This window comes from Microcaecilia unicolor, chromosome 14 (assembly GCF_901765095.1).
Source record: "Microcaecilia unicolor chromosome 14, aMicUni1.1, whole genome shotgun sequence".
Lineage (NCBI taxonomy): Eukaryota > Metazoa > Chordata > Amphibia > Gymnophiona > Siphonopidae > Microcaecilia > Microcaecilia unicolor.
In genome coordinates, this window is record NC_044044.1 from 39,430,696 (window position 1) to 39,458,665 (window position 27,970).

Below are 27,970 nucleotides of genomic sequence, written 5' to 3' on the forward strand. Positions count from 1 at the left end.
CTATAATCAGTAACATGAGACATATTAACAATTGGTTCAGGGGTTCTTCAGAATTCTGAGTGACTCAGATGGAAACATATTTCCTGCCAGGATATTTTAGTGCGCTCCCTCGTGCCCCCTCTGGGAAAGTACCTTTCCTGCTGAATGATTTTTTGCTGTTGCAGCCATTACGTACAACCTGGAGATGGGTCTGAAAGCATCATTGGGTGGAAGCAACAGCTACCCCATTTCTTGCCCTCGGATTTAATCTGACTTCCCCCCCCCCCCCCCCCCTGGAATTGATGACAAAGTATTTTGGGCCTGAGAATGCAAAGGCATACGCTATTTGCATCATGTCCTAACGGAAGAAGGTACAATGAAAGACTTCTAGGAGCTTCAACGTTACCATTCTCTGGCTCCAACTGACTTGTACACATACCGGCAACACCAACAATACAGAAGTGGTCCTCCCTGAGCTCAACTGATGGAGAACATCCAGGAGCTTTCTACAGCATTTATCCTTTCCCTCATAGTTTAAATTGCCATTATGGTTCATCATGTGGATCTCAAGGAAACATTGTCTGTGGATTATGTGCACCTGACTGTGCAGTGGTCTGGGGATTTACAGTTTACCATTTTTATTTATTTACCATCTCTGAAGATTTGGTGGAATCTTCTCTCAAATCTACCAAAGTTTTTTCTGATAATGTGTTTCTCTAGGGGAAATGCAATACAAATGTCTTTTGAGATTGTGTATCTCTCCCAGCGGGCATACAAGGCAAAGATAGTAGAGGAGTGTGGTAGCCGTGTTAGTCCACTCTTAAGGTTATCAATAGAAATCAAACAAAATAAAACATGGAAAAGAAAATAAGATGATACCTTTTTTATTGGACATAACTTCATACATTTCTTGATTAGCTTTCGAAGGTCGCCCTTCTTCCTCAGATTGGAAATAAGCAAATGCATACCTCCTACCCACCCCCATCCTCCCACCCTGTCAGACTGTCATAGTAATGCTTGAATGTTTTCACTTATATACACTGTCAGCTAGCACATTTGCTTATTTCCGATCTGAGGAAGAAGGGCAACCTTCGAAAGCTAATCAAGAAATGTATTAAGTTATGTCCAATAAAAAAGGTATCATCTTATTTTCTTTTCCATGTTTTATTTTGTTTGATTTCTATTGATAAGGCAAAGATACAAATCTCAGTCATACCCTAGGTGTGGCACTCCCATGGCCGCTTTGGGACATATGTTCTGGCTGTGCCTGCGGGTGGTACACTTTTGAAAGCATCTTTTTGATGATGTGTCTTGGCAATGGAAGCGATGGATTGCACTACAGCCAGACTTGTTGTTTGCAAAATATGGAATTCCTTCTCTGCTCCCTAGGGGCTTAAAGGAATTCTTGGGTAGAGCCATCCTAATGGCTAAGAAAACAGTATTTGTGTTGTAAATTTCCCAGGAGTGTCTCACATCTGTAATATGACATAATCAAATGATTTATGGAATCTCAGATATAACCTCTCTGAGGGTCGTTAAGTTTCAATGAATTTGGGAACCTTTTTGGGACACACTTACTCCCAGAGCAAGAAGTAGACTTTTGAATTACCAGTAGAGCCTGTGTTCTTTATTTTCTTTACTGGACTTTGGGTAGTCCTGGAGGAGGGGGTTAATTGCATTGTAATGGATCAAAATGTCATGATGTGTGAATTGGGATCTTTGTGAAGAGAGTTGATTGTTCCAACAAAATTATTGCATCTCGTTGTTGTAACTTGGTTTGATTTTTGTCAATAAAAAGGAAAGTTTACATAAATGAACACTTGTTACAGGTGGTAAAACTTTGCTTTCCCATTCTCCTTGCACCTGCCACCTGCATTTAAGACGTGGAATTGATTTGGCCTCCTTTTGATGTGTGGGGTCTATCCAGAGGGTAAATTTTAGAGTTCTTTTTGAGAACCGTCTTCACCCAATCTGGCCGGTGATGGATCTGAAATGACATCAACAGCATTTCCAAAACAAAGAAAAACTAAACAAAATGTTTATTTGGTACCCATCATTTTTTATATTGTGCCATCCTCCCCCAATCTGCTGCTGCTGCTACCACTATCAGTCCTCTTGGGGCCTTCATGTACCCCCTTCACCCTTTCTAGAGGAGGTAAGGAGAGCTGAGCCCAGGTTGGACCAGGGATCTGAGGGTAGGGGTGGGGGGGTGTTAAATGGTGAAATCAGTGGCTTTCAAAGACATGAAGCAAGGAAAACAGAAGACTCACCAGACTGGGTCAGACCAAGGTCCATCAAACCCAGTATCCTACAACAGTAGCCAATGAAACAAAATATTACAAAGTAGTCAGTACCCTCCACCCCTCTTAGACTCTTACCTACAAAAGCTACTGCCTCAATAAACCAGTTACAGTCTACCAGGTGTCTCTCCCCACCCCAATTATGGTGGTATTTTCTTGCTATTTATGCAGCACCATCCAAGCATTCAGAATGTCTGCTAATGCAGCCAGGGGGTGGGGTACTGCTCAGTAATTTATAACAGGGTCACACCAGAAAAAAAAGGTACAGCAGAGGTTTCCTTGCCCTCAAAGAAACCCTATTCACCCCACACCACACTTTTTGACCTGCCTGTCCCGTTAGTGCCAAAGGCTCTTCCCCCCCCCCCCCCCCCCACCCCAATAAATACACTCCAGCTCAATTTCCATAGCTTTTAATCCTTTATTTCATGTCATTTGTGAACGTGATAAGTTTACTATGATTTGTATCTTTAAATGCTCTGTTCTTTCCATAGACTCAATCTGGACAGGCGCTGAAGATTAAGGAGAATCTAAGCCAGGACACCTCGATTCCCCCAGGATACCTGTAATAACTGTCCAGTCGCTATTCAGCTCGCAGCGGTAAGCAGCTTATAAGCCTTTGCTGGGGCATTCATGATGCCTGGCATTGAATATCCTGACGTGCACTGACCTGACCCTTAACCAAGCACTGGCCATTATTCAGACCGGTGTCTGATTAACTCAGCACCTAAAATTAGGACAGCCTTTTTGCTGTCCTAACTTTATGGATTACTTAGCCAGTTAGCGGACTGAATATCACCACCAATTCCACCCTAACCTAGCAGAGATATTCAGCAGTACCAACTGCCCACTTAAACCCTTTGGAATACCGACCCCTCTGTGTTTAAATAATGCCAGCTTAAGTTTAAGAGAGCTTAGAGCTGCTACATGGGCTAGATAAAAGGGAAGCTCAATGCTCTGGAAGCCAGGAAGAAAAAGAAGATGTGAAAGAGATTCAGTGTGACCCAAACCACAAGAAATCATAATGGTGAAGTGGGGCAACCCCAAACCTCCTGTTCTTTAGAATTTATTCTGGGCATAGACTGAGATTTTAGTAACTGAACTGGAGTCAGTGGCTGTCGTCAATGAAGGGATTGACACTGTCAGAGACTGTGAAGCCTGTGATATAACATGGTACATGGTCCTACAGTTTATCTGCAGTAGCTTTTCATTCAGTGGTTTGTGGTAAAGGTGGAGCCCTCACCGTACACATCTACAATGTGGACATAAGGTCCAGTGCTAGAGTGAGGGCTAAGGGACATTCAAAGCCTGTGAGTTCCAATCGTACCTCCACCCCACCAGCATCTGTGTGAATTTACCTTATCTGGGACTTCACTTTGCAGTGATGATAATTTGGAGTGTAAGCTCTCCTGCCCAGGGACTGTGCCATTTGACTCCCTTGCCCATTACACACACATTTTTAAACAAATATTGTTCTAATTTCCACACAGTGTCTCTTTGTGATAGATTTTAAGGAAAAATTGGGATTTTTTTTGAAAGTGCTCCCTACAAGGAGTGTTGCACAGGATGGCACTGTTGCGAGAAAGACCACACTGCTGGTTCTCAGGAGACACAACCAGCTGTTGTCACACTATCAAAGACCATTTCTCCTGCTCATGGTAATACTTCTCTTGGGCTGATGATCCTTCACACTTTTCTAGAAAGGCGGAAGGTAAAAACTGCCTACTTCGGAGAATCACACCAGTCGTGCACAGAAAATCACTGTGGTTTATTGCTCCTGAGTCATAAGATCAGGGAGGTGTAGCCCACAGGAACAAGCCCTTTGCTGCTGCCATTATCACAGCACATCCAGTCCTCATCCACAGTAGAGACAACTTGTAAGATATCACCCTTCCGAAAACTCAAGTGAGACGGCTCAGCATCAGCATGGTCACATAGTGCTCTCACTGCCCTGTGAGGAAAGAGAAAGGTCACATCACTTACTGTCACACAGGGGAAAGAGACACCTCCGGGCGCTGACATACAGCACGCTGGGGCCCTGTAGGGAGAGACAGACATTACTTGCTGTGTAATTTACCTTTGTGGCTTCAGACCATCCTCTGGGGGAGGACACTGTGGAGTCTTCTGGGGGGAAGGACTCTTCCTGACTAAATCAAGGATATTCAAACTGGGAGCCAGCCACCTGGAGGGTCTCCTACAGAGACAGATGACAGAATTCAGAGACAGACAGACCTCCTTTCCCTTACCTGCTGCAAGACAGAAACAGATCATTTCTGGTAACATTTGGGCTTATAATGTGCCTTTCATTCAAAATAGACCTTACTACTACTACTACTTAACATTTCTAGAGCGCTACTAGGGTTACGCAGCGCTGTACAAAATACACAAAGAAGGACGGTCCCTGCTCAAAGGAGCTTACAATCTAAAGAACGAAATGTCAAGTTGGGGCAGTCAAGATTTCCTGGGTAGAGGTGTAGAGGTTAGGTGCCGAAGGCGACATTGAAGAGGTGGGCTTTAAGCAGGGATTTGAAGATGGGCAGGGAGGGGGCCTGGCGTATGGGCTCAGGGAGTTTGTTCCACGCGTGGGGTGAGGCAAAGCAGAAAGGGCGGAGCCTGGAGTTGGCGGTGGTGGAGAAGGGTACTGAAAGGAGGGATTTGTCTTGAGAGCGGAGGTTACGGGTAGGAACGTAAGGGGAGATGAGGGTTGAGAGGTAAGGAGAGGCTGCAGATCGAGTACATTTGTAGGTTAATAGCAGAAGCTTGAATTGAATGCGGTACCTGATCGGAAGCCAATGAACTGACTTGAGGAGAGGGGTGGTATGAGTGTATCGGTTCAGGCAGAAGATGAGACGTGCAGCAGAGTTCTGAACGGACTGAAGGGGAGATAGGTGGCTAAGTGGGAGACCAGTGAGGAGTAGGTTGCAGTAGTCAAGGCGAGAGGTAACGAGAGAGTGGATGAGAGTTCGGGTGGTGTGCTCAGAGAGGAAAGGGTGGATTTTGCTAATGTTATAGAGGAAGAAGTGACAGGTCTTGGCTATTTGCTGGATATGCGCAGAGAAGGAGAGGGAGGAGTCGAAGATGACACCGAGGTTGCGGGCAGATGAGACAGGGACGATGAGGGTGTTATCAACCGAAATAGAGAGAGGAGGTAGAGGAGAAGTGGGTTTGGGTGGGAAGACAAGAAGTTCGGTCTTGGCCATGTTCAGTTTCAGGTGGCGGTTGGACATCCAGGCAGCAATGTCGGATAAGCAGGCCGTTACTTTGGCCTGGGTTTCCGCAGTGATGTCAGGTGTGGAGAGATAAAGCTGGGTGTCGTCATTCCCCATTCCACCCTGGTGAGCTTTGACTTGTCCCTCTCCAGAGAGCAAGAGGCAGTAAAAGACAGACATTATCTCCTAACACAGACTTAGCCATGCTCTATGTTCTGTGCATTTTGTAACTGGATGTCCATGGCCTAGGAGAGAGAGACCTCTTACCTGCCTTTCACTGCATTTGTCTCTGAATCTGTAGAGGATCCTTGGGCTCCAAAGAGACGCCCGAACCAAAGCCCTTTCCCACCACTAGGACAGTCAGCTTCTCCAGGGCTGCAGTCTCTTCTATCGATCTCCTTATCAGTCATATCACTCCCTTCACTGTGTAACTTCTGAACATCGATCCCGAGGCTTCCTTCACTCTGTAGTTTATGAACGTCGATCCCGTGGCTCCCTTCATCATGTAATTTCTGGACTTCAGTCCTGTGGCTCCCTTTATGGAATAACTTCTCGGCATTGGTCTCTTGGCTCCCTTCTCTGTGTAACTTTTGGGTTCCATTAGTGATAGAGTTCATGGAGGGATCCATGTGTCCAGATGCTCCTGAATCACTTGTGAGCTGATGAATGCATTGGTCTTGCTGACTGGCTTTTTCTCCTTGCTGACTCTTAGTGAGTAGGCCTGCACATCTCTCAGGAATACCTTCTCCTGGTTCCAGCTCTCTGCTTTGTGCTTCTCCTGCTCCTCTCTCCTCCAATGGTTCTTTGCTGCGCTTCGTGGTGGTCATAACAGCTCTGGGTAGTTTTGTCCACCTGCTCAGAGAGAAGTTCTCCTTGTTGGAAGATGTGTAGATCCGGGATGCCTGGGTCAGCTGTCCCCACCAGTTCATGGGCCCATTGGCATGGCCCAGTCCCCTGTTCTGCTGTGTCACTGAGCATTTCAGCCTATTTGGGGTGGCTGCTGGCCCATCTGGATGCTCTTCAGTCCCTGCCACAGCATATGTAAGCTTATCACCCCACTGCAGGACCTGCCTGAAGGTCTGCTGCAGTGAGACACTGTGCTGCTGCTCAGGCAATCGCTGGGCCACTGGTGGTGGATACTCAGGTGGCTCATTCGGCTTTTCTTCACAGACTAGGGCTGCTCCCCCAGTTTCCTCATTGTTAACAGTCCTGAATTCCTGGCTGCTGCCTGCCTCAGCGCTCTGGTCTTTGATGGTAGTCTGGAAGCCTTTCTCCTCCTGCTGGCCCCAATTTCTGTCTCTGCTGAGCCCATCGATGAGAAGAGGCAACTGCACATGGCAGGGCAAGGTGCCCAAGGCGCAGGACAGATGCCCACCGTCAACTTGCAAATGATGATGTTCAAACAGCAGGTCCAGATGGAAGGAGAAGACAGAGAGGGGCTGGAGGAGAAGAAGCAGCTCTTCAAAGAGGTGCTGAAAAGTAGCTCCCCTCAGCGCTAAGAAAGCATCTGGTGTGTACAGCACAGAAAGCAGACCTGTAGAGCAGAGAAAAAAAGCCAGTCAGAGGGCAAAGACGTCATCAGACGCACATGGAGATCAACTTCAAACAGTACAGAACATTGCAGCGTGCCTAATTTATCGTGTCCTCTTTTCTGCTCCTGAGAAAGCTTCACTGGCTTTCAATAAGATGTTGTATGTTGTTTAAACTCTGTTCTATGACTTTTTAATCTATAGTTATGTTCCCTTATATCTCAGTCAGAAATTCAGCACTGGGATGCAGGTTACCTTTGTTAGTCCAAGGGGTGTGAAATACCAAACCCTGTTTAATGAAGCATTCTTTTAACAAATCGCCACACTGGTGGAATTCTGGATATTTTCTACATCCAGGAATTTGTCCTGCCTCTTCTGACTTTGGGCACTGCGTAGAATTCTCAGGGGACGTTGCATAATGTAATTTGTGCAACTTATGTGTCGTCTGTGCTCTGGGGTGGGGCAGTGTGTGAGTTTGGGTGTATAGCTTGTGCTGCTGCCCAACCGGAGCTTGGAGGAGACCCTCTCAACCTGTACACTAGATCACCACCTCATCACTCAGCTCGAGAGCAAACTGCCTTGAACTACCCTGGGTGGAATATTATGTGTGTTACCTGACTGCTTCTGCAGATGTGAAATCCAGAACTCCAGCTGCTTGATACTAAAGCCGAGAGAGAAAACAGAAATTGTAAAGGACCAGCCAAGATTGATTCCCTCCAGAACACAGCAAAACTCCCTATCTGATCTTGATCACCCCAGTATTCCCATGCACCTCACGCTAATCCAGTTTGGTTTATGGATCACCACAGCCATATGCAGCCCTCTCCCAACCCCCCAGGCTTGTTCTTCAGGTGGCTTCTTCAGCTATGAGAGAGCCAGAACCTTCTGGGCTCCTTGGGCCTTTTCCCTTGAGAATACTGCCCTTATGTTACAGAGTCCATCAGATAAGTTATCACCCTCCCATCACCACTTACTTCAAAAGGCCAAACAGGAAAGCACTGAATTTCTTCTTACTGTTGCTGAGCTGGGGCAGGTTGCAGATTCTGGAGTACAAGTAATGCAGGCATCGTGTAGACAAACCTAGAACAACAGGAGGTGGAAAGACAACAGTTTAATGACTTCTAGAGTACAAATAATGCAGGCATTGCACTAGAAAAACCTAGAACAGCGGTGGGTGGAAGGAGAACTTCTTCCTGGCTTTGTTGGGGCAACTTCAACTTGTTAATAGGTGAATCTAATCCCAGTGGAGACTCCTGGTTGAGAGTCATAGTGCAGAAGGGATAGGGAAAAACCTAGCATCAGAGGAACTGTAAATTGCATGAGGGTGGGAGCCAGGGACAGGGGAAGGAATGCATTAAGGTTACACTTGGAGGAAATGCTTTATCCAGGCCAAAAGAAGGATCTGTTAGAGAACTGCCACCAACTGGAATGTTTCCTCTCAAATGCATTTTCCATGCTTTGGAGCTGATTGCTTTCTTGGGATCAGGAAGGAATTTGTAGTTAGGGAATGCACACAAATGACACTCCCCAGATCTGGAGATCTGGCAAGAAAGGTGGAATTCGACAGACAGACATCTTTCACTGTGTGGCCTCAGGGCAGCGCAGAGAACCTTGAGGCAGTGGCGTACCTAGGTTGGCTGCCACCTGGGGCGAGTTGCCACTATGTCGTCATCGTCCCCCCCCTCAATCACCCAACCTCCCTTCTGAAGTGCATCACCCACCACCCCCCAAAGTGCATCATCCTCACCACCTAGGGATGCACAGAGCAGTCTCTCGGCTGTCGGCTCTGCCGCTCCCCTGCCCCAGAATAGGAAGTAATGTCAGAGGGGGCAGGGAACCGGCAGAGCCAACAGCCGAGCGACTGCTCTGTGCATTCCCTTTGCTGCCTGCACCCAAGGTAGATTGCCCTTACCACCTCCACCCCCCCCCCCCCCACCTTGTTATGTTAGAGCCTAGAGGCCAGCGCAGAGAAAAACTTCCACTAATTATTTATTAGAATTTTATTTATTAGGATTTATTTACCGCCTTTTTGAAGGAATTCACTCAACAAAGTATCATAGTAGATGACAGCAGAAAAAGACCTGCACGGTCCATCCAGTCTGCCCAACAAGATAAACTCATATGTGTATACCTTACCTTGATTTGTATCTGCCATTGTCAGGGCATGGACTGTATAAGTCTGCCCAGCACTAGCCCCGCCTCCCAACCACCAGCCCCGTCTCCCCCCACCGGCTCTGCCACCCAATCTCGGCTAAGCTTCTGAGGATCCCTTCCTTCTGAACAGGATTCCTTTATGTTTATCCCACGCATGTTTGAATTCCGTTACCGTTTTCTTCTCCACCACAACCCGTGGGAGGGCATTCCAAGCATCCACCACTCTCCGTGAAAAAATACTTCCTGACATTTTTCCTGAGTCTGCCCCCCTTCAATCTCATTTCATGTCCTCTCGTTCTACTGCCTTCCCATCTCCGGAAAAGGTTCATTTGCGGATTTAAACCTTTCAAATATTTGAACGTCTATATCATATCACCCCTGTTTCTCCTTTCCTCCAGAATATACATGTTCAGGTCCGCAAGTTTCTCCTCATACGTCTTGTAACGCAAATCCCATACCATTCTCATAGCTTTTCTTTGCACCGCTTCTATTCTTTTTACATCCTTAGCAAGATACAGCCTCCAAAACTGAACACAATACTCCAGGTGGGGCCTCACCAACAACTTATACAGGGGCATTAAAACCTCTTTTCTTCTGCTGGTCACACCTCTGTCTATTCAGCCTAGCAACCTTCTAGCTATGGCCACCGCCCTGTCACACTGTTTCGTCGCCTTCAGATCCTCAGATACTATGACCCCAAGATCCCTCTCCCCGTCCGAACATATCAGACTCTCACCGCTTAACACATACATCTCCCGTGGATTTCTACTCCCTAAGTGCATCACTTTGCATTTCTTCGCATTGAATTTTAATTGCCAAACCTTAGACCATTCTTCTAGCTTACGCAGATCCTTTTTCATATTTTCCACTCCCTCCCGGATGTCCACTCTGTTACAAATTTTAATATCATCCGCAAAAAGGCAAACTTTATCTTCTAACCATTCGGCAATGTCACTCCCAAATATATTGAACAAAATCAGGCCCAGCACCGATCCCTGAGGCACTCCACTACGCACCTTTCCCTCATCCGAGCGAATTCCATTTACCACCACCCTCTGGCATCTGTCCATCAACCAGTTCCTAATCCAGTTCACCACTTTGGGTCCTATCTTCAGCCTGTCTAGTTTATTCAAGAGCCTCCTGTGGGGAACCGTGTCAAAAGCTTTGCTAAAATCTAAGTAGATTACGTCCATAGCACGTCCTTGATTCAGTTGTCCGGTCACCCAATCAAAGAATTCAATAAGATTCGTTTGGCACGATTTCCCTTTGGTAAAACCATGTTGTCGCGGATCTTGCAACTTATTGGTTTCCAGGAAATTCACCAGCCTTTCATTCAACATCGCTTCCATTACTTTTTCAATAACCGAAGTGAGGCTTACCAGCCTGTAGTTTCCAGCTTCTTCCCTATCACCACTTTTGTGAAGAGGGACCACATCCGCCATTCTCCATTCCCACGGAACCTCTCCTGTCTCTAAAGATTTATTAAACAAATCTTTAATAGGACCCGCCAGAACCTCTCTGAGCTCCTTCAATATCCTGGGGTGGATCCCGTCCGGTCCCACGGCTTTGTTCATGTTTAGATTTTGAAGTTGTTCATACACACTCTCTTCCGTGAACGGTGCTATGTCCACTCCATTTTCATATGTACTTTTGTCAGTCCATTGTGATCCTTCTCCAGGATTTTCTTCTGTGAAAACAGAACAAAAGTATCTGTTTAGCAAATTTGCTTTTTCTTCATCATTTTGTACATAGCGGTTCGCAGCATCTTTCAGTCTTACAATTCCCTTTTTAGTCTTTCTCCTTTCACTAATATACTTGAAGAAATTTTTGTCACCTCTCCTTACCTTTCTAGCCATTTGTTCTTCCGCTCGCGCTTTTGCCAGACGTATCTCTCTCTTTGCGTCTTTCAGTTTTATCCGGTATTCCTCCCCGTGTTCCTCTTCTTGAGTTTTTCTGTATTTCAGGAACGCCAACTCTTTGGCCTTTATTTTTTCAGTCACTTGCTTGGAGAACCATATAGGTTTCCTTTTTCTCTTGCTTTTATGTACTCACTTTACATAAAGGTTTGTGGCCCTATTTATAGCTTCTTTCAGCCTGGACCACTGTCCTTCCACCTCTCGTTCGTCCTCCTAGCCCATCAGCTCCTTCCTCAGGTATTCCCCCATTTTACTAAATTCATAACGCTTGAAATCCAGGACTTTGAGTTTTGAGTGGCCAACCTCCACTTCAGCCATCATATCAAACCAAACCGTTGATGGTCACTGCTGCCCAGGTGGGCACCCACTCTTTGACATTTGACACACTATCCCCATTTGTGAGCACCAGATCCAGCGTCACTCCCTCCCTCCCTCTCTCTCTACTTCTTTCCGAGTAGTAGAGACTGTCATCTCAAGGCGGTGTACAGCAAGAATAAGTCAAACATAAGCAATAGACAATTACAGCAGTAAAAATATTAAAACAATACAAAGTATGGCATAGTATGCTACATTACAATGTCAACACAATATGTAATAAAACATTTTAATGGACAGCATAGGGTGTAAGCAAAGATGGGTCATATAGATAAGTAAAATAGTCTTCTCATTTTCTTACTCCCCTTTCTCATTTTCTTACTCTAATTTAAAGAAAGTTGCACATGTAATCAGAAAGGTGCTTGAACATTATCTTAGCTAAGGTAGGAGTGGATAAACATATCCTTGTATGTGTGTAACTAGCAAGTTAGGGACTTCTTCCATTGAAGGCCTGGTTGAAGAGCCAAGCTTTCACCTGCTTCCTGAAGTAGAGGTGGTCTTGTGTTAAGTGGAGCCTTTCAGGCAGTGCATTCCAGAGTGTGGGGGCTACTCTGGAGAAGGCTCGCTTGTGGGTATCACATTGTGTAATGTCTTTTGGAGAGGGTTTGGTTAGGGATACTCCTTGGGAGTTTTAAATTTGTCCCTGTGTTGTACTGGTAGCCAGTGAAGGTTTTGCAAAAATGGTGTGATGTGGTCATGTTGCTTACAACCTTCTATTAGTCTTGCTGCAGCATTCTGGGCAAAAAAAAAACAAAAGAGAGGTACAAGGTAGGAGGGAAGAGATTGGTAAGCTCAACTTAGGAGAGGGACCTTGGGGTGATGGTGTCCAAAGATCTGAAGGTGAAGAAACAATGCAACAAGGTGGTGGCTACGGCCAAAAGGATGCCAGGCTGCACAGAGAAGGGTATGACCAGTAGAAAAAAGGAGGTGTTGATGCCCCTCTACAAGTTGTTAGTGAGGTCCCACTTGGAGTATTGTGTTCAGTTTTGAAGGCCCATATCTTGCTAAGGATGTAAAAATACTTGAAGCGGTGCAAAGAAAAGCTAGGGTTTGCGTTGCAAGATTTATGAGGACAGACTTGATGACCTAAACATGTATACCCTGGAGTAAAGGAGAAGCATGGGTTATATGATACGAATGTTCAAATATTTGAAAGGTATTCATCTGCAAACAAACCTTTTCCAGAACGGGAAGGTGGTAGAACTAGAGGGCATGAATTGAAGTTGAAAGGAGGCCGACTCAGGAATAATATCAGGAAGTATTTTTTCATGGAGAGGGTGGTGGATACATGGAATGCCTTCCCGCGAGAGGTGGTGGAGATGAAAGCGGTAATGGAATTCACATACGCATGGGATAAACATAAAGGAATCCTGTTTAGAAGGAATGGATCCACAGAAGCTTAGCGAAGATTGGGTGGCAACACCTGTAATTGGGAAGCAAAGCCAGAGCTGCGCAGACTTCTATGGTCTGTGCCCTGAAAATGGCAAGGACAAATCAAGGTCAGGTATACGCAGGAAGTATCACACACCATGTGTAATGAGTTTATCTTGTTGGGCAGACTGGATGGACCATACAGATCTTTATCTGCTGTCATCTACTATGTTATGTTACTATATATTCTGAATGAACTGGAGATGGTTGAAACCCTTTGGAGTCTGACCAGTGTAGAGTGCATTTACAATAATCCAGTCTTGATGTTATTATGGCATGCACAAGACTTGCCTTCTCGATGTAAAGAGAGAGGCAACATAGTTGTCGCAAATGATGTTGCTTGAATTTGGGGGATCAGCTTAAGTGTATTCCAAGGTTCCTCACTTGTGATTTGAGGAGGAGTTAGTATTTCCCAAAAGAGATTTTGATGTCAGATATGTGCCCACTTGTGTTAGGGACCAGAACAGGTGACTATCTGTCTTTGTGGTACCCCACAGATCAGCGCCCATGGTAGCGATGAGGTACTGCCAAACACTGTGGATAGGATCTGAACTACACAAGTGCTGTTCCATTGATACCTGTTTCTGTCAGTCGTGCTAGCAAGATATCATGATCCACAGTGTCAAAAGCTGCTGAGAAATCTAGCAGTACTAACACGAGGCAAATGTCCTGTGTCGGTTTCTGTGACGATCTAGTAGGGGATACAAAGACTGTTTCTGTTCCATAACCGGGTCTGAATCCCAATTGACCTGGATCTAGCCGGTTTCTGTCTTCTAACCATTCATTAAGTTGATCACCAATTAAGTTCCTAAAATTGGTATGTTGGATACTGGCTGTTAGTTTTCAGGTTTGTCCTGGTCAAGGTTCTTGTTCTTTAGCAGAGGACACACCTCTGCCCTTTTTAATGCTTTTGGTAGTTGCTCATTAGAAAAAGAGGAGTTAATGATTTTTGTGGCACCATCTGTGAGCCTCTGCTTGCCCGCTACACTATCTTTGATGGGCAAGGGTCAAGGGAGCAAGTAGTTGGTTGAAGGTCTCTTCGGATTTTGTCAAGGCCCTCCTCTGTTATTGGGTTAAAAGTGTTTCGTATGTCTGTCAGGAGGGGGGCAAGTTACCCAGAAGGCACTGCTCGTCCCATAAATTCTCCACACAACTGGTTCTTAGACACAAGCTATAACCAGGACTGCCGAGAGACAGCCAGGCCTAGGACAGGGCCACCAAAGCTGCTGCCCCACCCCACCCCACTGTGGCAGCCACTGCCCCCCACCCACCTTACCTTCTTGCGTCTTCTCCTCCCTCAGTCTGTCACTCTCCTGCTCCTGTGTGCCAGGTCCTGGGTTATTGCATTAATGCAATTGCCCAGGTCCTGACACACAGGAGCACAAGATACACAGACCCTGGTGCCGGGCCCCCTTGGAGGCTGGTCCTTGGGAATTTTGCCCCCGCCATCCATGGCCATAACTTACCTGGCTTAACAGAAGCCTCCACCACACTCCATGGGGACGTCCTCCTTCGCCCCACAATCACATCGCTCTGGAAGGGCTTCAGCCCATCTGCCACCAGAGCATAAAGCGCTGGGCAGAGGGTGTTCAGTAAAAGGTGGCCAACTTCTGGGGTCAGTCTGCTGTCGCCCAGCTGAGCCTGCAGGGGGCAAGGAGGGATGGGGGTTTGTGTACATCTTTATAGTGAAATGCAGCAAATCCCTTTGCCATGAGTTCCATCCCTGACCTCCTACCTTCTGTACAAGGTTGCGGGTAGTGCTGAAATGAGAGATAATTCTGTCCACAGAGAAGCTGACTGCAATTAGGAGACCTGTTGAGGGAGGAAAAAGCACAATCTGGTTCTCCGCCTTCAACACTGTGTTCAAAAACGCAGAAAGTTTGACAGAGTCATTATGACTGATCTAATCCTCATCACCAATGAAGACAGAGGTCACCCACTCTCTTGTGTGGCCCCCCCTACTCCCCTCCTGGCCTCTCTGTAGCCGGTGAGCACATTGCCAGAAAAATGCTTTTCTGCTCTGCAGTAACAGAGAAAAGCCATAGTTACTACAGCATCAAGAGTTCCCAGAGATATCATGATGCAAACTTTTTTGCCTGTGGGTTGCCACATCCTGAGCTTCATTCTGCACTTCCACTCCACAGTAACTAAGTGATGTTTGACCAGTAAACCAAAGTGGATCTGACATACAGGCAGAACCCCCATCTTGTCTCACAGGTTCTCAGGGCCGATCCTAGGGTCTCTGGCTCCCCCTGCAGACGATGAGTTGGCGCCCGTGCGCCCCCCCCCCCCCTCTGGCACCCGTGCGCCCCCCCCCCCCCCCCCCCAGCATCTTCTTTCTCTCTTCTCCCACCCTGCCCCTGTCCAGCGATTCTCCTTCGCCCGAATCACCCCCGCCGCCCTTGGTGCTTTAAATCTTTAATTTACCTCCGTTCCAGCAGCCTCATCATTTGAAAGCCTTGCCCCGTCTCTAGCCTTCTCTCCCTTCGTGAATTCGTTCTGCAGTCCCGCCCTCGAGGAAATGACGTCAGAAGGCGTGACTGCGGAACGAACTCATGAAGGGAGGGAAGGCTAGAGACGGGGCAGGGCTTTCAAATGATGCGGCTGCTGGAATGGAGGTAAATTAAAGATTTAAAGCACCAAGGGCGGCGCAGCGCTGCAGCGGCGCCCTTGACCCCCTGCGCCGCTTACCGGGTTTGACTGGCCCTGCAGGTTCTTAACTGCCATCATGTCCCTGCTCTCTGTTTGTCCTACTACTCTCTCTGCTTCTTTTAAGAAGAATAGATTCCTCTATCCATCCCATGATCCTCCCTGTAGTATTGTACCTTTCTTGTGATCTAGCAGCACCTGTGTAGTCCCTCCATCTCTGTCTGCCATCCACCGTGGATGTGTTCCCAGGGATCCAGGTAAAGAGATGCTGCGTCTGGCTGCAAAGGAGAAAAACAGGTGAGCCTTCTGCAGACTAATGAGGGTGGGTAGAGTGTCAGATTTTTATCCTAATCAGGAAGACCGCATCTTGCCACTTTTATCGGAGAATATACATTTCCCTAATGTGCTGGGGGTGGGTGGGTGCATTGGAACCGAAGACCTTCCCAATCCCTACCCTTATATCAAAGGGTATATCAATTTGGAGCCCAATAATTAATATCTAGTTCCACCCCGAAAGTGGTTCCTTCCTATTTACTGGTGGAGAAGGTTCTGATCTCACAGCAAGTAGGTTCCAAAAATCACCCTAGGCGGGTAGCCAAATCCTTACAACAGCCTAGATTTTGGCTCCTACTTTAATCCCACCCCTCTCACCCCTTCCCTGTCTGCAGTATTGAGGAGACCCACAACCTCAGGGAGCTGATAAACTGAAGTAGGGATCCTAAATCCCACATTTCCTGCACTACGAGACACTGGGTGGATCGAATTTTAGGTTCAAGTTAAACCTGTTCCAGTCAGTCACATAAGTCCACAGCAGTATCAGTATCCGAACATTTGTTACTTTATAACTTATAAAAGGGGAAAAGCTTTAACATAATAAAAACAGAGGATCGTACATTGTGGGAGGGGCTTTTGAGCAGTCTCTCTCTCTCTCTCTCTCTCTCTCCCCCTCCCCACCCCTCCTTCTGCCAGAAGTTAAAGTAATTGAAACTGCTATTGAAAAATGCTCCCTGTAAACTGGCAGCTTCTCAGCTACTTTGGAAATCCGCCTTTCCAGCTGCCAGAGGAGTTGAGAATTAGCAGAACTACAGGGGCCAGGATTCAGTGCAAAGAGGAAGCTGGAGTGAACCCCAAGCCAGGAACAGATCTATGCCCAGGGTGAGAAAACTGACCCCTCTTACCCACAACTCACCTACTACTCAGCCCCAGGGCAGGTAACAGCAGCACAGGGTCAGGTGGGGAGCAGCCTTGAGGGCGAGACAGACAGGGAGCCGGAAGCACAGGCTCAATCAGGCCTGATGTTACCCTAGTGCATGCAGGGAGTTGTAGTTCTCACAGTTTCTCTTCTTTAACCCCCACCCCCAGTGCATGCATTGCAGGGAGTTGTAGTTCTTGCATTTTCGCAGCTTTTATCTCAATGCATGCAGGGAGTTGTAGTTCTTGCTTTGTCTCTGCTTTTTACCCCAGTGCATACCCAAAGTTGAAGTGCTTGTTTATTACCCCACTGCATGCAGGGAGTTGTAGTTCTTGCGTTTTCTCTACTTTTACCTCACTGCTTTCAGAGTTGTTATGTTTTTTTCTGCTCTTACCCCAGTGCATGTAGGGAATTACTTGTGTTTTCACCCCAGAACATGCAGAAAGCAGTAGTTCTTGCTTCGTCTCTGATTTTGCCCCAGTGCATGCAGGGAGTTGTAGTTCTTGCTTTTTACCCCAGTGCATGCAGGGAGTTGTAGTTGTTGAGGTTTCTCTGTTTTTTTATCACAGTGCATGCCAGGAACTGTCATTCCTGCTTTTTCTCTGCTTTTATCTCAGTGCATGCAGGGAGTTGTAGGTCTTGTTTTTTCTCTGATTTTACCCCAGTGCGTACAGGGAGTTGTAGTTCTTGTGTTTTCTCTGCTTTTACTCCAGTGCATGCAGGGAGTCTTAGTTCTTTTGGGTTTTATCCCCAAGTGCATGCAGGGAGCTGTAGTTCTTGCTTTCTACCCCAGTGCATGCAGGAAGTTGAAGTAGAGAAAATGCAAGAACTACAACTCCCTGCATGCACTGGGGTAGAAAACAGAGAAAATGAAGGAAGTTATAGTTCTTGCATTTTCTGTGCTATTATCCCATTGCATGGAGGGAGTTGTAGTTCTTGCATTTTTTCTGCTTTCACCAAAGTGCATGCAGGGAATTGTAGTTCTTGTTTCTTTTGTTTTTTTACCCCAGTGCATGCAGTGAGTTGTAGGTCTTCTTTCTCTGATTTTACCCCAGTGCATACAGGGAGTTGTAGTTCTTGTGTTTTCTCTGCTTTTACTCCAGTGCATGCAGGGAGTCTTAGTTCTTTTGGGTTTTATCCCCTAGTGCATGCAGGGAGCTGTAGTTCTTGCTTTCTACCCCAGTGCATTCAGGGAGTTGTAGTTCTTGCATTTTCTCTGCTTTCACCAAAGTGCATGCAGGGAATTGTAGTTCTTGTGTTTCTTTTGTTTTTTTACCCCAGTGCATTCAGTGAGTTGTAGGTCTTGCATTTTCTCTGATTTATCAGAGCACTTATCCAGCAATTTATCACACTATTCTGCTCTCCTTAGATCACCCTGAGATAAATCAGTATCTCCCCTGAGAAGCAGAGATGTGAGTCAGTATTCTGCAGTGCTGTGTAGTACACTGCCAGGATTAGAACCTGTACCTGGGATTCACAAGGCAGCAATGCTCTTCTCTACATTATAGCTTGCACAACTATGCTGACAAAATAGTTCTGACAATATAGCATTTGTACATTTCCATGAGTCTTTTTGTGTCTTCAAGTTAGCATTTGTAAGTTTTTAGGGTGTGAGAAAGTATGGCATTGTGATATCTATGTATTTCTGGGAATGTAAGGGAGTGTACTGGGTTGAGTAGCTGAGTTGTATCTGTGTATCGCTAGGATTGTGACTCTGTGTGGTATCTGTGTATCTGTAGGTATGTCAGAGAATGTTGCTGTGTGTGATATCTATGTATTTCTAAGTGTGTGAGGGAGCATGGCTGTGCGTGGTATCTGTATCTCTAGGAGAGTGAGGGAATGTGGCTGTTTGTGGTATCTATCTCTAGGAGAGTTATGGAGCGTGGCTGTGGTATCTATCTCTAGGAGAGTGAGGGAACTTGGCTGTTTGTGGTATCTATCTCTAGGAGAGTTATGGAGCATGGCTGTGGTATCTGTATCTCTAGGAGTGTGAGGGGAGCATGGTTGTGTGTGGAATCTGTATCTCTAGGAGAGTGAGGGAGCATGGCTGGGTGTGGTATCTGTATCTCTAGGAGAGTGAGAGTGTCACTGGATTGTATCTGTTTTTGGTATCTGTGTTTCTCTGGGATTGTGAAGGATACAGCATTTTTAGTGGCTTACGTGGGGCATCAGGGCTGGCTCTCTCCTGGGGGGGCCCCACTGCTCAGCTCTCTTCGGGGCAACTCAGATGCAGGACCCAGCTGAGCTCTGGAAACCTGTGGAGTGGGAGAAAGCGCAGGCAGCAGCCAGGGCGGGGAGGCTGGCAGGGAGGCAGCAGTGGGAGGTCGGTAGCGTGGGAAGAGTGGGGAAAGCAATACGGATAGGTCTGGGCTTCTTATTAGCGGTAAGAGCCCCCGATGAGGTGGGGAGTAGGCTCCAACGGGTGAGAGCCGGGCTGGTAGCAGCTCATCAGGAGTGGAAGGCCAGTCAGGGCCTCTCCTTGGACTCTGTGCTTTCTCACGGGAAGAGGCCTCAAGGAAAGCCACAGCTGGCCTGTGAGAGATAGCGGGCTTTCCGTCTGCAGAGAGATGGAGGAGCAGAGGAGTGAAGGACAACCTCTGGGGATTCAGGTGCTGTGAAGAGAGAGAAGCGTTTGCAGCTGAAGGAGAAGCAGAGAGGCATCATGTAAAATCGCAGGAAACAGAGCCATTGAGAGAGAAAATTGCAGGAAAATATAAGAGGAGGTGAGACGAGAAAGGGCAGATGGAAAGCAGAGGGAACAGTTCAGGTTTGGGGGGGAAAGAGCAAATGAGCCAGGCATGGAGGGAGAGGAGGGGGAAAAGGGGGAATTGAGCAAGGTGAAAAAAGGGGGAGAAAGATGGGAGAGAAGAGTTAGTGCTGGAAACACAAGACCGGCAGGCGATGACATGCTCCAGTTTCAGTGATGCCAAGTCTGGGCTTCAGTTTTACACTTTTTTCTCAGTGTCCCTCCACCCTGTGCCCTCCTCTCCAACTCCTCCTTTCCTGCACTGACAGATGCAGGCCGTTAAGCCCCTGAATGTATTGGGGAGGGGTGCTGGATCAGTGTACCCCTTGCAACCCTGGTTAGTTAAGCAGTGTGATGAAATCAAATTTCTTGACCCCCTGTACTGAATGAGGACTCTGTAGAGTGAATATGAGGAGTTACCGGTTTATATAAGTATCGGCAATCCTCTCTCTCTCTCTCCTTTTCCTCTTCCCTCCTCCTCTCAGCCCTCACTTTTGACCCCTATCTGCTGCATATTCACCTCAGAGTCCTCAGTTAGGTATTATTAGGAAAGGAAAACAAAAATGAGGATGTTATAATGCCTTTGTATTGTTCCATGGTGTGACCGCACCTTGAATATTGTGTTCAATTCTGGTCACCGCATCGCAAAAAACAGTGGAATTAGAAAAGGTACAGAGAAGGGCGACGAAAATGATAAAGGGGATGGGACGACTTCCCTATGAGGAAAGGCTAAAGCAGCTAAGGCTCTACAACTTGGAGAAAAGACGGCTGAGGGGAGATATGATAGAGGCATGGGTGTAGTTTGACTTTCATTTGGGGGGGGCAAAGGATGGGGTGGGGCATATTAGCATATTCATTTGCATATATATATATATATATATATCTACTATAATAAAAAGCACCTCCAACATTCTGAAGCTGACTCTGTGGCTTCAGTGAAGGGTTCGTAACATTCATAAGTCTGTCACATCTCTCTCTGCCCCGCCCTCGCGTCAAAACGTGATGACGTCGAGGGTGGGTAATCAGAACGCAGGACTGAGGGAACAAACTCACCTCCAACATTCTGAAGCTGACTCCGTGGACGGACAGGGCTTTCAATAAGGCCACCGCTTCGACGGAGCTAATCTGGGGACACAGGACAATCACTGGTTGGCTGGAGGGGGGGCAGGGGACAGAAGAGAATCGCAGGGGAGAGAGCAGAATCGCTGGGTGGCTGGAGGTGGGGCAGGGGAGAGAGGAGAATCGCTGCATGGCTCGAGGGGGGGCAGGGGATACAGGAGAATAGCTGGGTGACTGGAGGGGGGCCAGGGGGAGAGAGGAAAATCGCTGGGTGGCTGGAAGGGGGCAGGGGAGAGAGGACAATCACACACTCTCTCTCTCTCACAGACACACTCGCACCCAGTCTCACTCTCTCTCTGTCACACACACACATTCGCACAGTGCTGCCAATCACGCAGAAGGGGGGAGAGCCAGGGGGTCCTGAGACCACAGGGGAGGGGAGGGGAACGGGTCCTCAGATCTCAGAGGGGGGGAGGGAATCCTGAGACCAGAGGGGGGAGGGGGTCCTCAGACCAGAGGGGGAAGGGGGTCCTGAGACCACAGAGGGAGGGGGGAGGTATCTCTGTCACACACACACTCTCATACAGTCAGTGTCTTTCTCTCTCTCACTCTCACACAGTCTCTCACACTACTGTATAACATTCACTCTCTATATGTCACACAGACACTCTCACACACTCTCGGTCTCATACACTCTCTCGGTCTCACAGAGAGTCTGTGTATCGCACACATACTCTCTCACACTGTCTCACACACACTCTCACACACAGTGTATCTGTGTGAAACACACTCTCTCACAGTCACTGTGTCTCACATACGCACTCGCACACACTCTCATTCAAACACACACACACACACTCTCATTCTCACACACACACACACTCTCTCTCTCTCACAGACACACTCGCACCCAGACTCACTCTCTCTCTATCACACACACACACTCGCACATTCACTCTCTCTCTCTCTCTCACACAGTCACTCACACTCTCTCAAAATACACACTCCGAGGAAAACCTTGCTAGCGCCCGTTTCATTTGTGTCAGAAACGGGCCTTATTTACTAGTATATATATATATATATGCAAATGAATATGCTAATATGGAGGAAGGAAGGGAGAAAGAGCTGGCTTTTTTTGGGAATAACCATAATGAATATGTATGAGATATCAAGCCAGCTCTTTCTCCCTTCCTTCCTTCTTTCCTCTTTACCCAGCACTCCCTCTTCCTCTCCAGTAGTATTTCCCCAACCCCCTTTCCCATACCATACCAGTGTAGACCTTAGAAATGCATAAGCTCTATATGTAGATCCTTCAAGAGGTAGTGTGTCGTGATTTAGGCTCTACACCCTTTCTGATGTTTGGTGCCACCTCAGTAAGGCCAACACACAATCTCTCCACTGTAAAACACTATACACAAACTTGTGCAAAAACCCACTCATAACCTTACCAAACCATAACAGCAGTAATTCCAAGGACAGGACGAGCTACAACCTTATGCGTGGAAAGGGAGCACTGTAATTACACCGGGCTCTAAAACACCAATACACTACCTCATGAAAAAAAAAAAAAAAAAAAGGGCTGCAAATACTACACACTAGTAGAATACTGCACCTTGATCACACATGAAAAACACATGACAACAGATATGACACAAGGAACTAGAAATAAAAAAATATGAAGGCAAAATACTGAACTGGAAAGTTACCTCAAGAACTTAGACTCGACATGCAGCAATATTAGAAAAATTGAAACTTACATGCAAAATATCACAGATGCAAATTTCCAAAAGCTGACATATTCCAGTTAATACATTCTGAATAAAATAGTTTTTTCTACCTTTGTTGTCTGAGCATTTAGTTTTTCCTATTCGCTTTGGTCCCAGTGTCTTCTTCCATTTGATATTTTTTTAACTCACCATGTCCACTGCCCTCTCCATCCACCCATATCCAGCAAAATTCCTCTCTCCCCTGCTCCCATTCATCCATCCATGTCAGCAACTTTCCATTCTCCCCTGCCATCTCCTCCATCCATCCATATCCAGCAAATTTCCTCTCTCCCCTGCCCCCTCCATCCATCCATGTCCAGCAATTCTCCTCTCTCTATTTTGGGCATCTCTGCCATGCCAGGTAAATGAGCATACATCGTTCCATTACCTAAAATAAAATGTTTGCCTACCTCTGCCTTACCTTTGGTACCTGCCCTGAGCTGCAAGCCTTATTCCGTGTGTCTCGTACTTCCCTCTTTTCTCCTGTGTCTGAAAGTCCTCAAACATTTGGGAAAAAGCTAGAATCAAGAGGACATCCGCAGGACCAGGGATAACAGGGCAGGTGTAGATATGCACGGAGAACAAGCAATGGGTGGATGGGAGAGGGACGTTGGGGTGTGTTAATTTAGGGGGTCAGTGTTCTTCCTTCCCACCTTCTATGAGTCCTTATTCTCCAGCTTTGTCTCCTATTTACACATTCAGCCTTCTCTTCCCCCAGCATCTACACAGTATAAAGATAGAATTGTGAGAATGGTATATGTGATGCTTTGGCACCTACGCAGACGCTGTTTAATTTAGGGTGGGGTCGTTTTTTTGTTGTTGTTTTTTTTTTTGCCCATTTCCTGTAAATTGAGCAGATCAGAATGACTCATGTTCTTTGTCATCTTGTTCACTGTCGTTACTGAATCCTGGAAAGTCAATCAATGACATTCTAAAGCCACCAGCAGGATTGAGATCCAGAGCCTTCTTTTCTCACATGACGCTCCCCAGCCACAGCCTCCCATTAAATTCTTCTCCTGAACTCTGATCATAAGTTCTGTTTAAGCTGGGGAGGAGAAGCCCAGTGGTTAGAGCAGCAGCCTGAGAACCAGGAAACCCAGGGTTTAACATAGTAACATAGTAGATGACGGCAGAAAAAGACCTGCACGGTCCATCCAGTCTGCCCAACAAGATAAACTCATATTTGCTGCTTTTTGTGTATACCCTACTTTGATTTGTACCTGTGCTCTTCAGGGCTCAGACCATATAAGTCTGCCCAGCACTATCCCCGCCTCCAACCACCAACCTCCTCCCAACCACCGGCTCTGGCACAGACCGTACAAGTCTGTCCAGCACTATCCCCGCCTCCCAACCACCAGCCCCTCCTCCCAACCACCGGCTCTGGCACAGACCGTATAAGTCTGCCCGCACTATCCTCACCTCCCAACCACCGCTCTGGCACAGACCGTACAAGTCTGTCCAGCACTATCCCCGCCTCCCAACCACCAGTCCCGCTTCCCACCACCGGCTCTGGCACAGACCGTATAAGTCTGCCCAGCACTATCCCCGCCTCCCAACCACCAGCCCTCCTCCCAACCACCGCTCTGGCACAGACCGTATAAGTCTGCCCAGCACTATCCCCCGCCTCCCAACCACCAGCCCCGCCTCCCGATCTTGACTAAGCTCCTGAGGATTCCATTCCTTCGGCACAGGATTCCTTTATGCTTATCCCACGCATGTTTGAATTCCGTTACCATTTTCATTTCCACCACCTCCCGCGGGAGGGCATTCCAAGCATCCACTACTCTCTCCGTAAAAATACTTCCTGACATTTTTCTTGAGTCTGCCCCCCTTCAACCCCTCTGATGCTCCTTGTGACCTGAGGCAAGTCACTTAACTCTCTATTTCTTATATAAACCTGGGTGTATAAGCCCTTGTAGGCAACTGCCTACCACTTAATTGCCCCTGAATATGTAATTCACCCTGACTTGGAAAAGTGAATAGGTAACAGATCCCTTGGGGTCCTAAGGCTGCTGAGCCAGGACTTAGAATGGGACTCGGATCTTGTGGGTGACAGATGAGGTCACAGGATCACCAATGAGGATGTTTCACAAATATACATGCAACCCCCTCTTGGATGGGTGATATAACAACTTATTTTTGTCTATATAACACCTCTCACAGGTTGAATTTCATTGTATCCTGGCTAACAATTTAATAGACCTTATGTAAAGGACTCTAGATTTAGCAGATCCCCACTGTAGAGTGAGGTCCTATGCTTTGAGGCAGGTACCAGCTGCCACCTGGCTTCTTCTTGTACCCTAGTGAGATCTCCTGTACTGATATGGCATCAACCCATCTATGTCAGGGCTCTGCCCTTGGGTTCTGGAGAGTTGAAAAATAATCAAAGGTTGACCCTGTAAAAGCTTGATTCAGGACTCCTGCCTGGATGCTTTGCCCTGCCTGGCTGTCTGCCCTCCCTGGTGCCAGGTACCTGGTTTTCGCTGCTCCCACTGCTTCTGTTGTCTCTATGGCTCTCGGTTCCCCAGCACAAGCTGTTCCTTTGCCTCTCATGAATGTTTTGGTCCCCAGAGAGCTTAGAATGCTAAACCTAAGTCCAAATTCTATTTCCTTATGACCTAAGCAGTAAAAGGCTACAGGTGACTTATGACCCTCAGCTTTAGGTCGTATGTCTACGTGCCGTTGGCATGGGGCCTGGAACAAACTCGGATGGATCAGACCACTATGCATGGTGCTATGCAGGGAAATTAACCTCAAATGTCCTTATCTCAGAGGCTCATCTTCAATGTGAAGGGTGTTAGCTCTGCTGCAGCACTTTACCCAAGCTCATTTCACCCAAGTTTCCCAATTTTTACAGTTTGTCCATGTGCCCCAGATTGCTTTCTGTGTTTCTTTCTTTTTTTCACCCTCCGTTGGGTCCTCCAGGACTAAACATCAAATGTACGATCCTAATTAGCTAATTTGCCATCAGAACCTCTACACACATGACTATAAAAAGAATTTTCCTTTTGATCAGATCACATCCCCCATCTCATGCTCTTTCATTTGAGCTCATGCTTTTCCAACTGGCTTAGAGTAAGTCATAATAAAACCAGTGTCATAAGAGAGAAACCCTCTGTACAATAATTTAATGAGAAAGGAGAACAGAATGGACGCACCCAGAGAGAGGAGGGCTGTGATGCATAGAATTTCTTACCTTCCTTACCGTGCCTGTCTCCTCCATCAGCTTTTCCTCGCATCCAGGGAGCAGCAATGGGTACCACAGACTTCCAGCCTGGTGCTGACTCAGGTTTCTGTTTCATCCAGAGGGTCCCTCCAGAGGGCACCAGCTCATCTGCTTCCCCCATAGGCCTTCAGCAATGGGCTGTAGACCTGGCCTGGACATTTTCTTCTTGGTGCATTTTCCAATCAGTAGGCAATTGTGGAGCCTCATTCAGAGGGTTTCTCAGCTTGTAGTCAGCTTGTGCATCTGTCACACCTGGCTGCTGTGCATGGCTCTGCCAATGGTCGTCTTCTGGCTTGAATTTGCTCTGTAAGCTAGCATTCTTACTCATACTTTGTCTGTATTTGAGCTCCTTAAATGTGGTGACTTCCCTCTGGCTTAATGCCTGCTGGGACTGCAGTTCCTGGGATTGCTGGCACCAACTGGAGATGGCAAACTGATTGCAGGGGGCAGTTCATTGTCAGGGGAGAAGACAATTAACCAGTCATTCCTGTCTTTCTTGGATTGCGGTGGCATCGATCCCACAGTGCTCCTCTTCCTCTTCTGGGCTAGCTCATGGAAGGAAGTGATATTTTTTTTGTCGGTGTCACTAGTCCTTGGCTCATTATTTATACGTCCAAACCAAGGTTCTGAGCCTTCATTCCTGGCTCCACAGCCCCATTGTTTGAGGTCTTCTGGATTGGGAGGTCTTCCAACCCCATCTTTACTATTCAGGAGATCTGGTGCTCCACCATCAACTGGAAGAAGAACTTTGAAAGCACAAGTAGAACTGGACTGGATGGTGTTGTTCTGATTGAGGCCCAAGTGTTCCGGTACTGCAGGAACCAGAGGAGCCATGCATTGGACTCCCTGGGTAGGTAGGGCATTACAATTGGAGTCCAGCTGTTTCCAGTTGCTAAGAGTGACTGGGTCACCTGATGTTTCTGCAGCATCTTCCTGCACTGGTGAAGTCTTAGGATTTAATTCAGGCGATCTGTTGTAGAGATTCTTCTGATTGTTCTGGACTTGCTGTTCTAATGTACCAAACTGGCACAGATCTTGGTGAAGATGATTAGAGTATTCCACATCAGATGAGTGGTTAATGGGTACCAGCTGGGCGAGAAGCAAGGAAGCATCAGTACTGTTGTCCTCCAGAGGAACAATTTCAGGCTGGCCTTGGGAGGTTTGGCAGCTATCGAGGGGGAACTTATTGGAATACATAGATACTGGTGTGTCATCCAAGGTGAAATCGGAGCAGCTGCTGATGGAGGAGGAGGAGGAAACTGAATTAGGGCTTAGGACTGGGTCAGATGGAGAAGCTGCATCTTTAGTCGCAATATAGGGCATCTCCTGCAGAATGGGCTGACTGTTCACAGGACCCAACTTCATCTGTGGGTGGGATTCGCAACACTTGCACTGCAAGGAGGGGCTGTTGGAATTGGCATCCACTCCTAGGATAACAGAGCCCATCTCTTGACAGGTTCTGCAGCCTATCGGCTGGTCATCCACATCCTTGGGAGCCCTGGTGATAGGACCCTCCTGAACCTCTGGTCGGAGGGCAAGGTGGATCCCCAGAGAAACATGTTGAAGATGAATGTGGTTGAGGTTACAGAGTATGCCTTTCTTTGGAGACAGCATGGTATCAGTTGGTTGCCTGCTTTTGTTCCTCAGTCTCATTACAGTGTCTCAGGTGTGGGGGGGGGAATATTCTAGAGAGATCTCGTTCCTCAAAATGCGGGATTGATGGTATTTCAGTCAGCTTGTCATCCTCAAACTGCAGCCAATATATTTCTGACCCCTCACTGATTTGCATCTGATGTTTTTCCACTGCTAATGGTGGGCCATTTTCACATGATATTCTAACTCAGATTGCTTTTTTTCCATTAATGTTGTATTGATTGATTTGTTTTACTGGGACTGAATTTTCAGAGACTCCCTGTGGTTTATTGAAGACATTCTGTTGCATGCAGATGTTTCCTTTGCATTTGGTGTTCCAGTGCCCTGGCAGCTTGTTCCTCTGCTTCTTCTGGGTGTGGACTGAGGCTTGCTGGGCTGTTCTGGATCAGACTCGGAGCCCTTCAGTGCCACAAGCACCAGGGCACAGGGGAGATGATCTGGGACCTGAAAAACATTAAAGGTAAAGACAGTGGTTTCTATTGCTGAATCCATCCCCCAACTGCGGTAATTGTCTATTGCTCATGTTTGATCTATTCTCATTGTACACCGCCTTGAGTGAATTCCTTCAAAAAGGCTGTAAATAAACACTAATAAATAAATAAATAAATAATAAATCCCACCCCAGACTTGAAACTTTCTGAGGCCTAGTGATATTTGTTGTCTCCAATCTGTCACATGAGCATCAGGGAAACCAGGTAGGGGCCATGGATTTTTTTCCTTGATGTACTCACTGCATTTTAAGGGCACGTGGGTAATTCGATTCCCGGCACAGGCAGCTCCTTGTGACTC

General features: G+C 47.0%; 1 protein-coding gene across 1 annotated transcript; it reads right to left on the bottom strand.

Moving 5' to 3' along the window:
- Positions 1-2,673: 2,673 nt before the first annotated feature.
- On the bottom strand, positions 2,674-27,142 carry RUSC1 (RUN and SH3 domain containing 1). Its single transcript, XM_030187495.1, is given in 14 exon segments — positions 2,674-4,227; positions 4,354-4,470; positions 5,753-7,019; positions 7,629-7,675; positions 7,989-8,094; positions 14,357-14,531; positions 14,626-14,702; positions 15,716-15,817; positions 18,892-18,922; positions 18,924-19,369; positions 25,499-25,648; positions 25,651-25,712; positions 25,714-25,969; positions 25,972-27,142. Coding segments are annotated over 14 exon segments (4,176 nt in total). The 3' UTR covers positions 2,674-4,058.
- Positions 27,143-27,970: the final 828 nt, after the last annotated feature.